This window comes from Hydra vulgaris, chromosome 03 (genome assembly GCF_038396675.1).
Source record: "Hydra vulgaris chromosome 03, alternate assembly HydraT2T_AEP".
In the NCBI taxonomy this organism is placed as follows: Eukaryota; Metazoa; Cnidaria; class Hydrozoa; order Anthoathecata; family Hydridae; genus Hydra; species Hydra vulgaris.
In genome coordinates this window covers 18,496,528-18,515,607 of record NC_088922.1, presented here as the reverse complement: position 1 = coordinate 18,515,607, position 19,080 = coordinate 18,496,528, and the positions used below count along the sequence as shown (strand labels likewise).

The 19,080-nt window shown below is 23.9% G+C and overlaps 1 protein-coding gene across 1 annotated transcript in view; it reads right to left on the bottom strand.

Annotated features, from left to right (window-relative positions):
• The window catches only part of LOC100214755 (uncharacterized), a 68,118-nt gene extending 49,349 nt beyond the window's left edge, over positions 1-18,769 (bottom strand). Inside the window, exons 1-6 of the mRNA XM_065792551.1 lie at positions 18,526-18,769; positions 8,943-8,999; positions 8,808-8,845; positions 8,080-8,235; positions 2,858-2,911; positions 2,658-2,778 (exon numbers count right to left, since the gene is read on the bottom strand). Coding sequence (XP_065648623.1) covers positions 2,658-2,778; positions 2,858-2,911; positions 8,080-8,235; positions 8,808-8,845; positions 8,943-8,999; positions 18,526-18,744 — 645 coding nt within the window. The 5' untranslated portion in view covers positions 18,745-18,769. The remainder of the gene's footprint in view (positions 1-2,657; positions 2,779-2,857; positions 2,912-8,079; positions 8,236-8,807; positions 8,846-8,942; positions 9,000-18,525) is intronic.
• Between the last annotated feature and the right edge of the window lie 311 nt (positions 18,770-19,080).

Sequence of the window (19,080 nt, the reverse complement as noted above, 5' to 3'; positions counted from 1 at the left end):
CAAATTCTCAATCGGATTCAGGTCAGGAGAGTTCCCTGGCTGATCTAAAACAGGGATTTTTTGTTTTAAAAAAGTTTATGATCTTTTCAGCTTTATGGCATGGAGCACCATCATGCATGAATGCAAATGTATTGTTATTTGGAAACCATTCTTGTATTTAGGGGATAAGTTGACTCTCTATAACCTCTTGACACTGTATTTGGTTCATCATCCCAATGACAATATATAGTCTTCCTGTGCCTTTACCGCTGATAACTGACCACACCATAACTTTAGTTAGATGTTTAATAGTTTGTACAATGCAATCTGGATGATATTTTTCATTTGGTCTTCTTTGGACAAAGGTGGCTTTGTCCAACAAGATCTCAAAAGTTGATTCGTCTGAAAAACACACCTGAATAAATCATCATAGTGTGGTTGTAATTAAGTTTATGTCAACATTTCAACACTTTTTTAACAATATTTCATTCAAAATTGATAAACTTACACGTTCAAAATCTCCAATAGTCAGATACTTATGATTTTTTACCCATTCCAATCTCTTTTTTATCATTGCTGGAGTTAGCCTTGGTTTTTTAGCCAATTGGTGTGATTTTAAACCAACTTCAGCCAGGCATCTCCTCACAGTGCGCTCCGAAACTTGTATGTATATTGTAATATTCAAGAGTATTGTATACTCTTGAACAAGTTTTGACAGCAAGAGGGATGATTTTTTTCTATTTTCCAGAAAAATATATTTTATAACTCTATCTGTCTTGGGAGCGGTTTTATATTTTGACCCACTCCGTCCTTTCCTTTTTGGAGAAAGAGTGATGTCATTTTCCATTTTATATTTTATTTTATTGACAAAAGGTTGCAAAACTGTACATATTTTAGCAATTTCCTGTTGTAAATGCTCTGAATGTTGTAAAAGTGCTTTTACTTCTGAAATTTTGCTTGGACTTATGTCCTTACCCTCACCCATGTTTATTTTTTATTAAAACTTTCAATTACAACCTATTACACTAAAAATGTTAATAGAATGGAACTATATATTAATTCTTGCAATTTATAGTAACTTTATAAAATGTATTGAAAATAATAAAACACTTTTCACTAAAAAAAAACTGTGAAAATATAAAAAAATGTATGTAACAGATCAACCACGTTTTTTTCAAAATTGACAAAAATTCACATGACTTAAAACTTACCTAACTGACTAAGCTGACTTAAAACACACCTAACTTCACATTGGTCATGATTATAAAGAAATTTTCTTTTCTGTTTTACTCATAGATAGATGTCAGTATTGTATAATAAGTTAGCAATAATAATATACTCACCTTAAAATTACTTTAAAATAAATTTGAAAACAAAATATGTGGAAAAACTGAGGTGATCATAATATTGTGGCCAGGAAATGTATGTATATATATATATATATATATATATATATATATATATATATATATATATATATATATATATATATATATATATATATATATATATAAATTGTTGGCTTTGGGAGTACAATAAGATAAAAAATGATTCTTTTGCCAACATATAAGTCACTTTCAATTACTTTTGACTTTCGTCCAACATTTCCGTGTTGTCAGAAAGTCAAAACTATTAACTTAATTACAAATTAATCATTTTTTTTAAAAACCGCAAAAGCGCAAATTTAATTGACCAGAATGTTTATAAAAACATTCAGAATGTTTTTAACAATTTAAACAATGTTTTTATTTTTTCTAATAAAATGTTTTTATTTTTGTTATTTTTAATAAAATGTTTTTATTTTTATTCATTTTTTCTGTAAATCATGCACGGAGTGTTGCTACATAGACTATCTTATAGCCTGACTCGCAACAATGCTGCTACATCAACTGACAAATAGCCTGACTCGCAACGGAGTGCTGCTACATCGACTATTTTATAGCCTGACTCATAAGGGAGTGCTGCTACATTGACTGAGGGTTTGGTTGGGGCAGGCAGTCTATCAAGTAATAAAAAAGAAATTCCGGTCTTGCATTTTAATTTTTACTTTTTGTCAACAAAATACGAAAAAACTTTCTGACAACCTGTTAGGGGTTATATATATAAATATATGTATTTGTTAATTCACTTCCTGAAGGCCCAGAAGGCCACTACAGATGAGGAGGCTTCTTAATTGTGGTTATAACCCTCTCTCAACTCTATAACTCCGAAACACGAACCTTGATGAACAAGGACGCTGCGCGGAGAGTTGAGTGCAGTACTACCAGGGACGTGGTAGGGATCGAATTATATATATATATATATATATATATATATATATATATATATATATATATATATATATATATATATATATATATATATATATATATATATATATATATATATATATATATATATATATATATATATATATATATATATATATATATATATATATATATATATATATATACTCTTGCATGGCTGTCTTTAATTTTTACTATAATATGTAAACCTAATTTTTTAGAAAAGCAGAAAAAGTTTAAAAACAAAATTTATTTTTTCAATTTATAGATTGTCTGCCCAAACCAAAAGCCTGAAACAGACAAACACACAGGTATGTATATATGTATATATACATGGTTAACACACATGTATGTATATATGTATATATACATGGTTATAAAAAGTATTACAGAAAGAATGTTTGATGTATGATATTCTATAATAATTCTCATTTTCGGTGATCTGCTCTCTGAATCCACAATTGCATCGATAATGTTATGAGCAACATCAGTTGGTGTTGTTATTCCATTTCTGTAACATAAACAAAAAAAGATTTTTTTTCTAAAAATTTATGAACAAAATTAATGAAAAAAAAATTAAACTTAAAAACCTGTATGCCTCAATATAATCAGATATTGTGTTAAATGCAAACTCATTAGACGAGCTAAAAAAAAACTTTAAATCAGAACTAAATTAAGTGTTGTCACAATAATTGAACTAAATTAAAAAATTTAACTAATAAAGAATCAATAATTAGTGGTAATGGAGTAAGCAAATGGTATCAACACTTGTGTGTGTGTGTGAGTTTCAGTGTGTATATATATATATATATATATATATATATATATATATATATATATATATATATATATATATATATATATATATATATATATATATATATATATATATATATATATATATATATATATATATTTGCAACTATTTTACAAACCCCCAGTTTAAAAACTTTTTGAACCAAATGTGCAATAATGACAGAATTTAGAAAACCATCAAAATAGTATAATACTCTGCATAATATTTTTGCCAGCACTTTATAATGCACGAGGCATTGATGATGTGCTAGCGGTTATGTTTTCAAATCTGTATTTTCTATTAAACTTTGTCTATTGTCTATTATTACTATCAATAATAATATAACTATATATATATATATATATATATATATATATATATATATATATATACATATATATGCATTTATTAAAAATTAGTATCTTTTTTAATTTTTTTTCGAGTTACTAAAGTTTATTTGTTCAAGGTGTTAGGTAATAAAACATATTTTATTTTGTAGATAATATATTGATATTGTAGATAATATATTAAAATCTTAACAGGTTGTTTAAATTTAATGAGGCAGATGACTATATTTTAAATATAAGTATGTAGTTTTTATTTTTATCGGTTTCACATAATTATATGCTTGATTATCGATTATGTTTTAATATAAATCTAATTATTTGGTGCAGTGTTATTGTCTGGTGGTGAAATTTAAAGTGTTACAAGTAAGATTTTATAAAGTTTATTTTACTTGTAAAGACATATGCTTTTTTTTTGTTTTGTTTTTATTTCTACATTATTTTATTCCAAATCTTTAAAACTTTATTTCTAGTGCTAATCACAAGTCGTAGGTTTTGATTTATTTATCTTAACTTTTAGTTTAATAGTTTGTATTTATCTTAATGTTATGATATTATACAGTTACTTATGCTTAATGTTATAAAGTTATACAGTTACTTATGCTTCATGTTATGATGTTATACAGTTGCATTTGCTTAATGTTATGAAGTTATACAGTTACTTATACTTAATGTTATGAAGTTATACAGTTACTTATGCTTAATGTTATGAAGTTATACAGTTACTTATGCTTAATGTTATGATGTTATACAGTTACTTATGCTTAATATTATGATGTTATACAGTTACTTATGCCTAATGTTATGATGTTATACAGTTACTTATGCTTCATGTTATGATGTTATACAGTTACTTATGCCTAATGTTATGAAGTTATACAGTTACTTATGCTTAATGTTATGATGTTATACAGTTACTTATGCTTCATGTTATGATGTTATACAGTTATTTATGCAGTTATTTTATAATAAAATTTGTTTTATTAGTTGCTAAGTTGTTACTAAGTTGTAGTTTGCATTTTTCTGTTTAGATATGATGATAATGAAAACGACAATATACTGCCAATATGTGGTACATTTTAAATGCATTAAAAATTTTTTAATCAATATATTTTTATTAAAATTACAAATAAAAAATTTTAGATTTGATTTAATGATATAAAAGTTTGAAATTTTTATTATTTCTAATGCAAGATTTTTTGCTTATTATAAGTTTATAAAAAGTTGCTCATTATTTGTTAAAATTTAATATTTTATTTTATTTAAATCGATAGATCAATTAGTCGATTTTCTTTTCATTACCAATTATATTAGTGATTTTTTAAACTTAAGCCTATATTTACATTTTTAGTTAAGTTTAAATATGATTCTTACAGTAATTAACTTTTACAGCTAAGATTCTTATTATTTAAAGTTCAGATATTTAAAGTTCAGATATTTTCGTTTTTTAAAGTTCAGATAATTTTATTTTTTCTACAACATCAAGTTTCGATTCCTCAAGAAATCAAAGGGTATTGTAGGTTTGACTTATTCTAATACTATACTTAACTTTATAAATATTTCTCATTTCATTTTTCATCAAGAAATATTTAAAAAGTTTGAAAAGCTTATTAGTAAATAATTATCAAAGTATATCATAGATTTAAATGTTTTTAATTTGCTAGGAATTTTGTTTAGAGTATTAAAATAATTTAACTCTTGCGCTTACATAAATTATGTGTTGGGCTTTTGTACCTATATTTAGAAACTACCTTAACATATTTACAACCTTTTGGATACCATAGTCAAATATGACCCCAATTACGGATCCTATCAGCTAGTGTATATATATATATATATATATATATATATATATATATATATATATATATATATATATATATATATATATATATATATATATATATATATATATATATATATATATATATATATATATATATATAGTGAAAATAGTTGACACACGAATATTTAACTTGCATAAAACTTATTTTTATTGCACCGCCTGCCAAGTCCATTTTAGATAGGCATTTCACCGCTCGTACATTCATTTACTCCTGCTGATGCCTAAACAGTAAGCAAAAAAATAAATGGCACAAATTTAGAATGTACCACAAATGCTCAATCCGATTAAGGTCAGGACTGGGCAGGCCATTCTATCACATTAATATTATTTTTTCGAAAATATTCCTTTGTGTCTGTGGCAGAATGTTTTGGATTATTGTCTTGTTGAATGACAAAGTTATTTCTGAATCTAAATTTATGAGCAGAGGGATTCAAATTTTGATTTATAATGTCTATATACGAATTGGTGTTCATTGTTGATTCAATGAAAGTCAATTTGCAAGCTCCCCACCACACCATTGAATCATGACATTTCCAACACTGTATTTTACTGTTCCTCTCATGCAACTCAATTTGTATGCCTTGCCTTGTTTTCATCAAACTTTTTGCTGTCCTCAATAGTACTCAATAGTCTTGTCAACATTTTTGTTTCATATGTCTTAGAGTTAAATAGGGTTTTTTGTGACATACTCTATCATAAAATCCTTGCTCTTGGATTCTATTTTGGATAGTTTGAGCTGAAATCATGATTTTGTAGTGGTTTTTAAATTTGATAACTTAGGAGGTGTAGTGGACTTTGATTCAGTTTTTGCATTCGCTTTGTTTACTGTTGATTGATTGATAAAGATAGAATGCAATTCTTTAGCTGATTCTGTTACATTAATAGGTTTGAACATTAACTTGTTGGACATAATAAAATAAGAATTTCAATTTTTAAAGTTATCGATGTTAAAGAAGAAAAATTATTGCACATTTCATAGCTCTGCTCAATAAAACCATTTAAAAAATTAATAATGTTAGTTAGTTGAAAATAATATCATTAACTGTCGTGCGCAAACATTTAAACTGAATACTTAATACTAAGAAGGCAATTGTTTTATGAAACACTACTATAAAAATTACATTAAAACAAGATTTTTACTAAATATATATATATATATATATATATATATATATATATATATATATATATATATATATATATATATATATATATACATATATATATATATATATATATATATATATATATATATATATATATATATATATATATATATATTATATATATATATGCATATATTATATATATATATATTATATATATATATATATTATACATATATATATATATACATATATAATATATATATATATATATATATATATATATATATATATATATATATATATATATATATATATATATATATATATATATATATATATATATATATATATATATATATATATATATATATATATAAAGAATAACTCTGAATAATCTGCAGAAAAAGAAAAAAGGCTATATACTGAAAAAAAAGAAAATACTATGTCGAAAAATGATTTTTTTTTAATATAACACTATAAACACATTTAGTTTAGGACTATATATGTGTTTTTAAAAATGATGCTTTTATAAATTATTGGATGAAGAACACAGTTCACATATAAATTGGTGTAAGCCTGGTGTGCATTCTTCATGAGCCTATTTTTTTCAAATTGTGACAACCATCCCCATATATTTAGTGACAAGCAACCCTTTCTATGTAAGTTGCAAGATACCTGTAAATTTACCTAAAAGCGTGTGAATTTCATGAGAATTTTTTTCAGATTAAGTTACTCAAATAAATAAAAAACTTTAAAAATGTACATTCAAAGCATAATAAAATAATTTTTGTTTGGTAAAATAAAATTTCTAAGTGAGCGAAATTTAACTTTTTCATATTAAAAACCTATAAAAACAAATAGCTTTTTTCCTGCACGCTAAAAAAAGCTGAAAATTACAATGAAAATGTTTTTTTATATAACATTTCAATTGTATATATATATAAATATAAATAAATATGTATATATATATATATATATATATATATATATATATATATATATATATATATAACTATATATAATTATATAATTATATATACATACAATTATATATATATAATTATATATATATATATATATAATTATATATATATAATTATATATATAATATATATATAATTATATATATAAATATAATTATATATATATGTATATAAGTATATATATATATATATATATATATATATATATATATATATATATATATATATATATATATATATATATATATATATATAATTAATAAATATAAATAAATATGTATATAAATATATAAATATATATAAGTATGTATATATATATGTATATATATGTATATAAATATATATAAGTATGTATATATATATATATATATGTATATTTTATATTAAGAATCTTATTATAGAAAAAAAAAAAACGCAAACGCGAAATTCATAAATTTAAATTTTGCAAAAAGATGTCAGTACCAGTTTATCCTGCCCCACTTTGAATACTGAGTATATTACTTAAATCCTAGAAAACAAAACTTTGTACAAAAATTTCAGCAACAGTAACTTAGCAACTTAAAAATTAATTGCCAGTTTATGTTTGCAATTACAACACTATCATACTTTTTTTGACTATCGTTCATATTTTGAAAAAATCAAGTGAATGAGCATTTGGAAAAAACTCATCTTTTAAAAGTAACTTTATTTTACATAACAAATTATTAATTGATAAAAATAATTAAAAATATTACCTTGGCTTTAGAAGTTTCCAACAGTCTATAATTCTACCTTTTGTTGCCCCATTTTCTCTTTCTTCTTTTAGTATCTTTTCAACAGGTAAAATAATTGGAAAATAGGTTGGATTGTCCGGTAGAGAAATGCTCACAAATATATTGATATCAGCCTGACTAACAGTTATAAAGCACATAAGCATATAATTAATCACTATAATATATAAAAATAAATAGTACGGCTAAAACTAACATTTAAAATAAGTAAATTTAAAATAAGCACAGCTTAAACTAACATTAAAAAAAAAAAGTAAGTGTAAACTAAGTTATAAAAGGTGTAAACTAAGAAATAAAAGGTGTAAACTAAGAAATAAAAGGTGTAAACTAAGAAATAAAAAACAGCATACAGCAAACTAGTTAACAGCAATAGCTTAATAGGCTAATATCTTTAAGGTTAATAGGTTAATAACTAGTTAAAACTGATGAAAAGTCCCAAAAAGATTCCATTGTCTACAATGCATAATTTAGAGTCTAAAATGCATAATTTTAACCTTTAAGACTATTTTAAAACAGATCTTTGGAAGTTAAAAAAAAAAAGATTCCGGGACTAAAAGTCCTGTACTTGTTTAACTATAGTATTTAGAAGTTTTTGGAACATTTGACCCTTTAGTAAAAATATTTGACCCCGTAATCATTTTATGGGACTATAAACTCTTAAATGTATTAAATGTAATTTGAATTATACTTACGATTTGGCCATTGCAAGTAAAAAACGTCTCCCAATTACCTGTTATTAAATAAACAAATTTTAATATAAAATAACTGGTTATTAAATAAACACCTGTTATTAAATAAACAAAAACTAAAATATTAAAGATATATACTGTTCTTAAAGCCTTTCTGTACACATTTGCAGCCCATCCTGGTAATGAAGGAGCACTCTTTAAAATAAAATATTTTAATGAAAATTGAATAAAAAATTTTTCACAAATACTTTAATGATTATGACAAAATAAAATACTATTACATCATAATATTATATATTTATGAACCATTGTATAAATACTATTATTAAACAAATACTATTAATAAAATAAATTAATTTACAATTTAATAATGATTAAACTAATCAATGGATAAACATATTCTTATTTAGTGAATTGCATACTTTAAAATAATAAAGTTTTTACTCAAATATAACTCCAATTTTAAATGGAAGCAATAGCGGTGTTGAGATTAAACACAAACTATCTTTCTAGTTTAAAGTCCACCACATCCCTGGTAGTACCGGGCTCAACTTGTTTCTCCACACAGCAGCCTTGTTTGCCAAGGTTTGTGTTTCGAAGTTATAGAGTTGAGTGTTGTAACCTCAACTAAAAGCAGCCTCCTTGACTGTAGATGACTTGGGGAGGTAAATTGAAATTAAAAAAAAAATTCTGGATTTAAGGCAACATTTTAAAACTTAAAGTATCCTAAATATATTACAACAATGCATAATAAAATCCATTAGCATTTGCACGCGAATATATACATATATGTGTATATATATATATATATATATATATATATATATATATATATATATATATATATATATATTTATTTTATTAGGGTGTTTCAAAAAAAAGTCATATCTGAAAAAAAAAAGAACCCAAGCTTATCATCTGCCCAGACCATGGTTTAGTACTAAAAATTTCTTTTTTTAATTATTGAAAATCCTAAGGGTTCCTTCAGGGGTAAAATGGGCAAACAGTTTGTAGGAAGTATTAAAATTATTATTTCTGAATTTTTTTATATTTATGTTTGGAAAGACTTATTTAACTAAAATAAAATATTCTCAAAAAATGTTTTAAACTTATAAAAAGTGTTTAAAAAAAGACTAAAATCCATAAATATTTAAAAATCTAAAAATATTCTAAAAACTCATAAAAGTACATATTTTGAAATCTAAAAATATTCTAAAAACTCATAAAAGTACATATAATCAGCCATAAAGGTTATCATGGAAAATATGCAAAAGAGAGGGCCTGGACAGGAAACGAAGAAATATTTCCTGTAATCGATAGTCAAAATCATAAGGTTTTTACTCAAATTTAAAAAAATCAAAATTTATAAAACTAGAAAAAATATTAAATCAATAGTAAAGCTCTGTTTTAAATTAAAATACAACAATCCCATTAAATTTATGATTCTCTCTATTCTCTCTTAAAAAATTGTTACTAACAAAAAAAGACATAAGAAACTAGACTTATTTTGTTCTAGGGACTTTTTGTAGTCTTTTTTTTCCTGCCTTTTCTGTTTTTGTTATGATTATATATAAAGAGAAAAGCACCCTGCCTTTTCTCCTCAGAGTATGTTTTGTTTATTAGGTCTTGAACTAACTTAACCGCTCTTTCAGAGAAGTGATTTACAATATTAAGCTCCTTGACTGTTGCTCTAAATTCTAGATAAAAATTATTGAATTTTTAAAACTTTAGTCTTCATTCATTAAGTTTTTGCCTTTCCATGCCTAAGCATGTCAAAAACTAGCTACAACTTATTAGTTGTTAATGGAGTTAAATTAGGAGGCTCATCTTAACTGAAGTTGATCTATTCAACACAGCTTGGTCCATTGTCTGTGGCTTCAAAGAAAAACTATCGCTTATTTCTTTACAAACGAGATTTTTGTAAAATGTACAGTTTTTCGGCCATATCACCACATTCGCTACATTATTTATATGTTAGGACAAAAACTACTAAAGTGGGATACAGATACCATGTATGTCTGAGAATAGAGCTTGAAACAGCTTGAGACCCAAGTAGATTTCATTCTTCAAACCTTTTCATTTGCCAGTAAGCTTCCATATTCTAATAAATTTTATTTTGAATCACTATCATAATTAACATTTTGAATCCCTTAAATGAATATTGAGCTTTCTAACTTATTAATAAAATATTAAAAAACCTTATACCTGTGTTGGTGCCAAGAAACCTAGCTCTGCTTTTAGAAACCACTTTATATAAAAAAGACAAATGAATAAAGCCATAGCAGTTATTTCTTCTAAGTGTTTGTCACTCAGGTTTCTGAATTCATTCTTTAAAAGATACAATTTTAAATAGTATAAACCTTTTCCAATAAATCTTGAATGGAAAATTTGTCCCGGTTATGCATTACTTTTACTTGGTGCAGTGATTTTAAAATATTACAGACCCTGAATGATATTTTGCTGACCACAACATATTTCCATTAAATGATCAGGTCTCTGAATTTTGACAAGATGAAAAAAAATTAAAGGATAGAAATTTTAAAGTTTTTCCATAACATAAAATAAAAATGTTTGTGATGAAAAAACCCAGACCGGAAATTCTTTTTTCAAACCCCTAAAAATCACGATTGCTTGTCCACATTTGAATAAGATTTTAAATAAATGTGTTGTTAAAGTGTTAAATGTGTTGTTTAGGTGAAATGAACATCGTAGATTAATAATATGATCTATTATGATTGTTTATTAGCAATCTTTTGTAACTATAAACTCTTTCTAAGTCTGAAATCTTATGTAATTGGTGAAAATTGACAGAAATGTTGTATTTTGACAATTATTAATTAATAAGTACCAGACTAGATTAGAACTAGGATCTATAATGGGTCAACACACTTTTTAATTTTTTTTTAACTAAAATCATATTAACGAATTGAGCAAGATTGATCTAAAAACTCAGAAATGGTGTTCTTTTAAGTTTACTATTAGGGTTAGTAAAAAAGTTTTAAAATTTATATAAAAATGAGAAATATTATTCTTTAACATTACAATAAACTAAAGCAAAAAAAATTATAACATTTGAAGCTCTTTTTTTAACATGATATGCTGACAAATCACAAATCCAAATAAAAATTAGAATAATTTGAAAATTACCTTAACTACATTGAGTAAGTGAAATTTAAATCTATTTCAGGGGCTATTCTAGGAAAATATTTTAGGCAGCGGTATCCCCATGCTGATGCGTATTGTAGTTTACATTGATGAAAATATTGCTAAATAAAGGCATTAATCTGTAAAAAAAAACTTGCCAAAAAAATTCTTGCCAATAAAATAAAATAAAAAAGTCTTCAACTTTTGCACCCAAAACTTGCCCAAATACATCAAAATTGCTTAAAGTCAATATCTGTTTTCTGCCTAATTTGTCGTTAGTGTAACTAGTAGAACTTAGATAGTCTATATCATTCTTATCAGGGGTGTACACTCGGACTTTTGGTTAGTTTCCAGAAGAGGCAATGAAATTATTTTTAAATACTGTGCTATAACTAAATTTCATTTTAAACAACATTAAAAATCATTTAAACTAATATAACAGAAGTTATTAATAGAATCAAAATTCGGTATTCAAAAAAGATTATATTTCCTTGAAATTTATTTTTTAAAACAATCTTATACTTAACATAATCTTTTGTTTGTTTATTACAATTTATTTATTTATTTTACCTTTTACGTATTTAGTGTAATATTTTTAATAGAGATTATAATTACTGAATGCGTAAGTAAAATGTGAGCTGAATAACACTTCTTAACAAGACTTGTCAAAGTTTAGTTCTATTACTTTATCTCTAAATCATTAAATAAAATTTGTAAAAATATAAAAATAAAGTACAATTTTTATTTAAATAATAAAAATTTTTAGCTTTTATTTAGGAAGTATTTTTTTAAAAATACATTTAAATGTTGGTACAATTTTCTTATGTTCTAATTAATAATATAAAATGCAAAAAACAAACTTTGACACTGTGACTTTTCAAGTATAGTTTTATTATTATTTTACATAGCTTTTTTTTTTTATATATAAAATTCTTAAATTTAAAAAAAAAAAAACTAGAACTAAATATATTGATAAAAATCAATAGTCACCCTTACAAGCGACTTTATTGCAACAAAGAAAATATTTTCTGTTGCCCTTCACAAAATTCGGTCACCTGGGACTGTCAGGGGACCACGAGTGTACACTAATGCTTATATAGCTCTGCTGATAGATTTTTATTTAAATTTAATGTGCTTCTTTTACTTCTTCGTACAGAACTTTTTCTTACTTTTCTTTCACCAAGCTGGTTTTTTAAGAAAGCAATATCTTTTCATTTTATCTTTTGATGTTTCCTCAAACATAACATAAACAGGACGCGACAAATAGAAAAATGTGCAAATGTTTGTTAAAAAAAAGACAGAAAAACAAACTTCACATATCTTTAATTTTGCTTATGCAAACATTGGCATTCGCTTAAATTCTTCAAAACAAACGCACTACTTCAGCAATTTTTTTTCCAAATAATCATGTGATTGATAGTTTTTTTTTTATTTTTAATAAAAATATTAATAATAAAAAATAACAAGTTACTAAAATTTAAAAAGATTTTTTTAAAACATGAATACTTTCTTCAATAGCATTCCATTTAAGTAAAATAACTAAGTATGCTATTGAAGAAGGTAATTGTTTTAGCATGGTTTTTGCATGCATTTACAAAAGCATGCAAAATTTTTTTTAAATGCATTTGCAATTACTTTAAAAGAAACCATAATTAAACATTACAATTGCTTTCTTCAATAGTATGCTTTTTTTTAATTTTCTTATTTTCCGTAAGGTGACGTAATGTTTGTTTGCATATTAAAAACACTTTTAAATATTTTATTAATATGTATAATCTAATAAAATATATAGAACTATTATGTTTCTTAAACTTTTTATTATTTATTGTGCATTTAACAACACTAATAATATGATATTTTTATTAACTTATTATTAAATACTTAATATGATATTATTTTTAAAGATTTAAAAAAAGAAATGACAAAACAACTTTTATTTTATTTTTAGTTCCTTTTATGTTAGTTTCTTCAAGTTTATACGTTTTTTCATTAGTAAATAAATTTAATGAACTAAATACAGAAAAATTCACTATTTTGTACCAATCAATAACAGTTTAAAATCATTAGGTCATTGCATATTGATTATCATCCAAATCCATGAAAATTTGTTTTGAATAAATAAAAGTTGATTAAATTCAATAAGCATCTTTAATATATCTAATAACTTATTAACTAGAATTAAAATTATTTGAAAATAAAACTCCCTTATTTGACATACATCTCTTGAATTAGATGTTTATCAATAAATAAGATAAGAACGAAACATTCACTAATAAAAAAAAACAAATTTTCAAGCCCTGATGATGAACCCAATCCAAAATACTTTATTAATTTGCTCTTCTTTTTTTTTTTACTTAAGTAAAATATGTTCTGTATCTTTGATCTTTTAATTTCTTCCACTCCTTCAACAATTTCTTCAATTTTTATCCTGTCATTTTTATCTTATCATTTAATTGTATAAAAGTTTGTGGATTAAAATGATTTAGGGCTCATAGAAAAAATTACCTAAGCTTTTATATTATACGCACTTTAAATCCATCAAGTATCTAAGGAACCATAAATTTGGACAGTATGCAGCAGTCAGACTGATCACCTGGACAATTAAGTATAAAAGAAAAACTTTTGTTAGGATAACTTACTACCTTCATTTTTGCTTCACTATTTGTAGAAAGACCTTCATTTTTGCTTCACTATTTGTAGAAAGAGATAATATTGAATTATCTCTTTAGTTGTCCAGCCTTTTTTGCCAGAAGTTTTTCGATTAACTTTTTAACTAAAAATACTTCATCCAATCTAGCAATTAAAATTTTTTGTTGGTATTTTATTAATTTTTTAAATATATAATCCAAAAAAATATAAAATATATGTTAAAAAAACATATTATTTACTGAAAAAATTAAAAACTTTATTAAAAAAAAAATGTAAAAAAATGTAGAGTAAAAGAAAAAAATAAATTTACATATATATATTTATATATATATAAATTTATATATATATTTAATATATATATATAAATATAAGTCAAACATGTCCACCGTAATACTTTGAATAACTTTTTAGTATTACATTTTTTTTTTTTTTTCTATAATAGTTTTATAATAGCTTGTTAATTTAACCTTCGTCACAATTGTTATTGATAGTTTTTTTGAGAGTATTACTAACTTAGATCACAATATAAAAACAAGTTTATAACATTTTACTGGTAAAGTTATCAATTTAAAAAATAAATTGGGTTCAAATCAAGAATATCCACAAAATGGACAAAAATATATATATATTTTAAATTTTAATATATTAAGTTACGTTAAACACAGCAATTTAATATAAAAATAGCATCGCTATAGAAGGCAAATAATCACATACTACGCTAGTAGTAATATCCTTTAACTGTTTACCAACATTTAAAAATAAAAGATTCCAAAACAAAAAACTAAAAAGTTACACTTTGTAAAGTTAGACATATGTTTGACATATATAAAACCAAAAAAAAATCAAACAACCGATGTCAAAATTTGACTAGCAGTTAGTACTATGTAGTAATTAGTATACTATCTTGTAGTAAGTTCTCAATCTCGAAGTATATCTCAACTGCTGTATATATATATATATTTAATATATATATATATATATATATATATATATATATATATATATATATATATATATATATATATATATATATATATATATATATATATAAATTTATGTTTAAGTTTTTAATTAGGGGTCATAAAGTATGTCACAATAAATTTGTCTTTTAAATAGAAGTATTTTGATCTCTGCACGGAGACGCCTGGAAGCCAATAAAATCCTATTTCTACAATGTTAAACTTAGTTTGATTTACTTAATGAATAAAGTACATCACAGTAAATTTACCTATAAACTAAATTAAATCAACCAGTTATGTTACTCAACTATTAAATTTACTTAATACACTCAAAGACTCACAAAAAATAGCCATACAAATGTTTCTATTTATATCTTATATGTTGTTAACACATAATAAGCTTCAAACTATAAATAATTTTAACAAGAAATCTTGAATAGAATATAAAAAATGCAATACCATTTTTTTACATTTTCATTTCATTTAAAGCAATTAAATATTATCTATAAATTCGCAAATTGTTTTTAGGATTTTTAAAAAAAAGAAACAATAATGAAAGAACTTTTTATATATAAAAATAGGAAGAAATGCAAAACAAAATAATATTTATAAAATAATTATCTTAAAAATGCAACAAATATATACTAAAATGGAGTTTAAAATATTTGATCAAATGTAAAGTTTTTAAAAAATGTTTAAATAAATACCAGATCAGAAATCATTGCTAACAATGTTTCTGCTATGTATTTATGATAAGATACAAAACATTACAGTGTAACTAAAAAACTATTACTAAAATGTAATCAATTATCATAATCAATTTATTCTTTGTGAAAAAGAAGCTTATGATTGTGGTATAAATAGTAGTAGTCTTTTGCTCCTAAAATTGCTGAACAAATTACCACTCTTCTAATTTAAAACTTATTCAATTTAATAAAATTGAATCATTTAAAAATGTATTTCTTTGATATTTTGTCTACAACATTGAATCTGTTAGAGATTGCAAACTTGCACTTGCAACAAGCCTTTTGACAGAGTCCCCAACACCATCACAACCTCTCATTCTATATGATATAGCAAAAAAAATGCTATTATACAGATACCTCGTGCTCTTGTTTGTGGTGACATAACTTTTGTATTGTAAATCTGCACTGAAATAAATGCAATGGTTGAAGTAAGGCATCAACTTTTTTAAATGTTTTATTACTTGATAAATGAAACAATGAATTAAGTTTGTATTGTGTTGGAAACGGTCTCAGATGATACAAACACTTTTACAGGCCTTGTTAAGAAGCATTATGCAGCTCACATTTTTATATGCAATTTGATATGATTTTAAAAAATTTAATTTTGAAGGAATGTAAAATAGTAAAAAGTAGAATGTCAAATTTTGTTTCAAAAAAATGTAAAGAAGTTTTGCAATTAAAGAATTTTTTATCAAGTCTCTTCATCATTGATTAAATGCGAAAAAATAAAATAAAAAACTGTTTTTCTTATAAGCGTTTTTGAGTAAGAGTAACTTTTTTTTAAAATGTATTTAAAATTTTTTGTTTCTTATTAATTCAATATTGCATTTCTTTTGATGTAATTTATTTATGAACAAAAATTACATTCACGATTATCTTATTGGTAACTGATAAAGTACATCTATAAACTGTTTATCATCTTTATTTAAAATATTTGTGAACAAACAAAAGATTATGTTAAGTATAAGATTATTTTAAGAAATAAATTCTAAGGAAATATAATCTTTTTCTAATACCGAATTTAGATTTCATCACTAATATTTGTGAAATTAATTTTAATGATTTTTAATGCGATTTAAAATTAAATTAAATACAATGCAATACTTTAAAATACACTAATGACGCAACTTAACTTTTAAAGATGTAAATATCAAAGCTCTGTTAAAATAACATTGATTAGCGTTTTGGTTACACAATAAAATCTTATAAGGCCTGCTTTTACATTTTATCTTATTTTCTTCCATAATATGAATAACAAAAGGATGCAATGATGCTTGACTGTTGTTTTAATAGAAACCTTGTACTGCAACTTAAATTGAAGTGTAATTTTGTTAAGTCACATACAACCAATGTCATGAGGTCTTTATATTCCAAAATATTTAGTTTTTTTAATGCAATAAAATTTTGCATTCAGGTGGTACTCACAAAAACATACTGAGTAGAAATCTGAAGCATCTCCAACAGGAATACACCAATTTAGTCTACGTTCACTAAACTTACGAAACCTAATCTTGACATCATAGAAAATTTTAATGAACTTCAATCAAAGTTCATTTTGTAATAACTAATAAGTCTTTTTGAAATAGATGCTTTTTAACAACAAATTGGATAGGGTAGGGGGGTAGTGAGGAGACAAAGATTTTTTTTAAACTGACTTTAATTCAGGCATTTTAAGACTCATTTATAATACTGATTATAAAACTTTTTTTTAAATATATATTTTTTATTATAATATACAATGCCTACTAAAGTACATCAATAACTCAATTTTTATTGTTTTTAATACATGCTCAGACTTCGTGACTTCTCCATAAATTTCCACTTTATGGAAATTTATACTACGCTTTTTTTTGAAACCACTGTAATAAGGTCTATTAATTAAATAGTAGAAAAAAAGTTTATTATTAAAATCAATGTTTACAAGTAGTTTGAAGTTAAAGCACAATTTTTTAAGTTTTAGCTGGAGCCATTTTTGAAAGTCCATAATTTCTTACTGAATTGTATCTTATCAGCAAACTTCTAAAAAGTTTGCTGATAAGATACAAAGTTTTTAGTTTCCATATATGGCAGAAACCTCCATATATGGAAACTAAAAAAATAAGTCTTTTTACTTCTTAAATTGCTAATTTTGTGTACTGACCCATCAAAAAACAATATTTTATATTACAAATAAATAGAAAAACAAACAATAACAAAAATGATCAGAACAGAAAAAAAAATTACCAAATCTTTTGGCACATATAACTTATCATCAATATTTGGCTTATCTGATAATTGGATAGCTTTGGTTTTTATATTGATAAACCCAGTCTTTTTCCAAAATAAAAAGTAAACAAAAGAAAACACAGGAACAGGCCAGACTTGATTAAGATTCAGTTCAAGCACAAAACTACCTATCCGCAACACCAAAACTTGATCAACAATCTCATACACAGTGTCCATTGATCTTTTTTAGGCTACATTAAAAATTTATTTTATAAAATTATATTTACAAAAGTTAATAAATTTTTAATTACTTCACAAAAATTTTGGATAAAGTGAAAACATAGCTGAATAACATAAACTTAAAAAACTGAAACCTCAGCTATCTTGCTTGACATTGAAAAAAAAAGAATTATTATTTATAAATATCATCAACAAGCTATAAATATATGTAACTTATCAGCACAATCTTATTACACAATTTTAATGTAAAGTAACAAATAATGACTCTTGTAATGTAAAGTAAAAATAAGCCATTTATTTTGAAAGTGCGGTAGTGGTGTAGTGGTAAAGCGC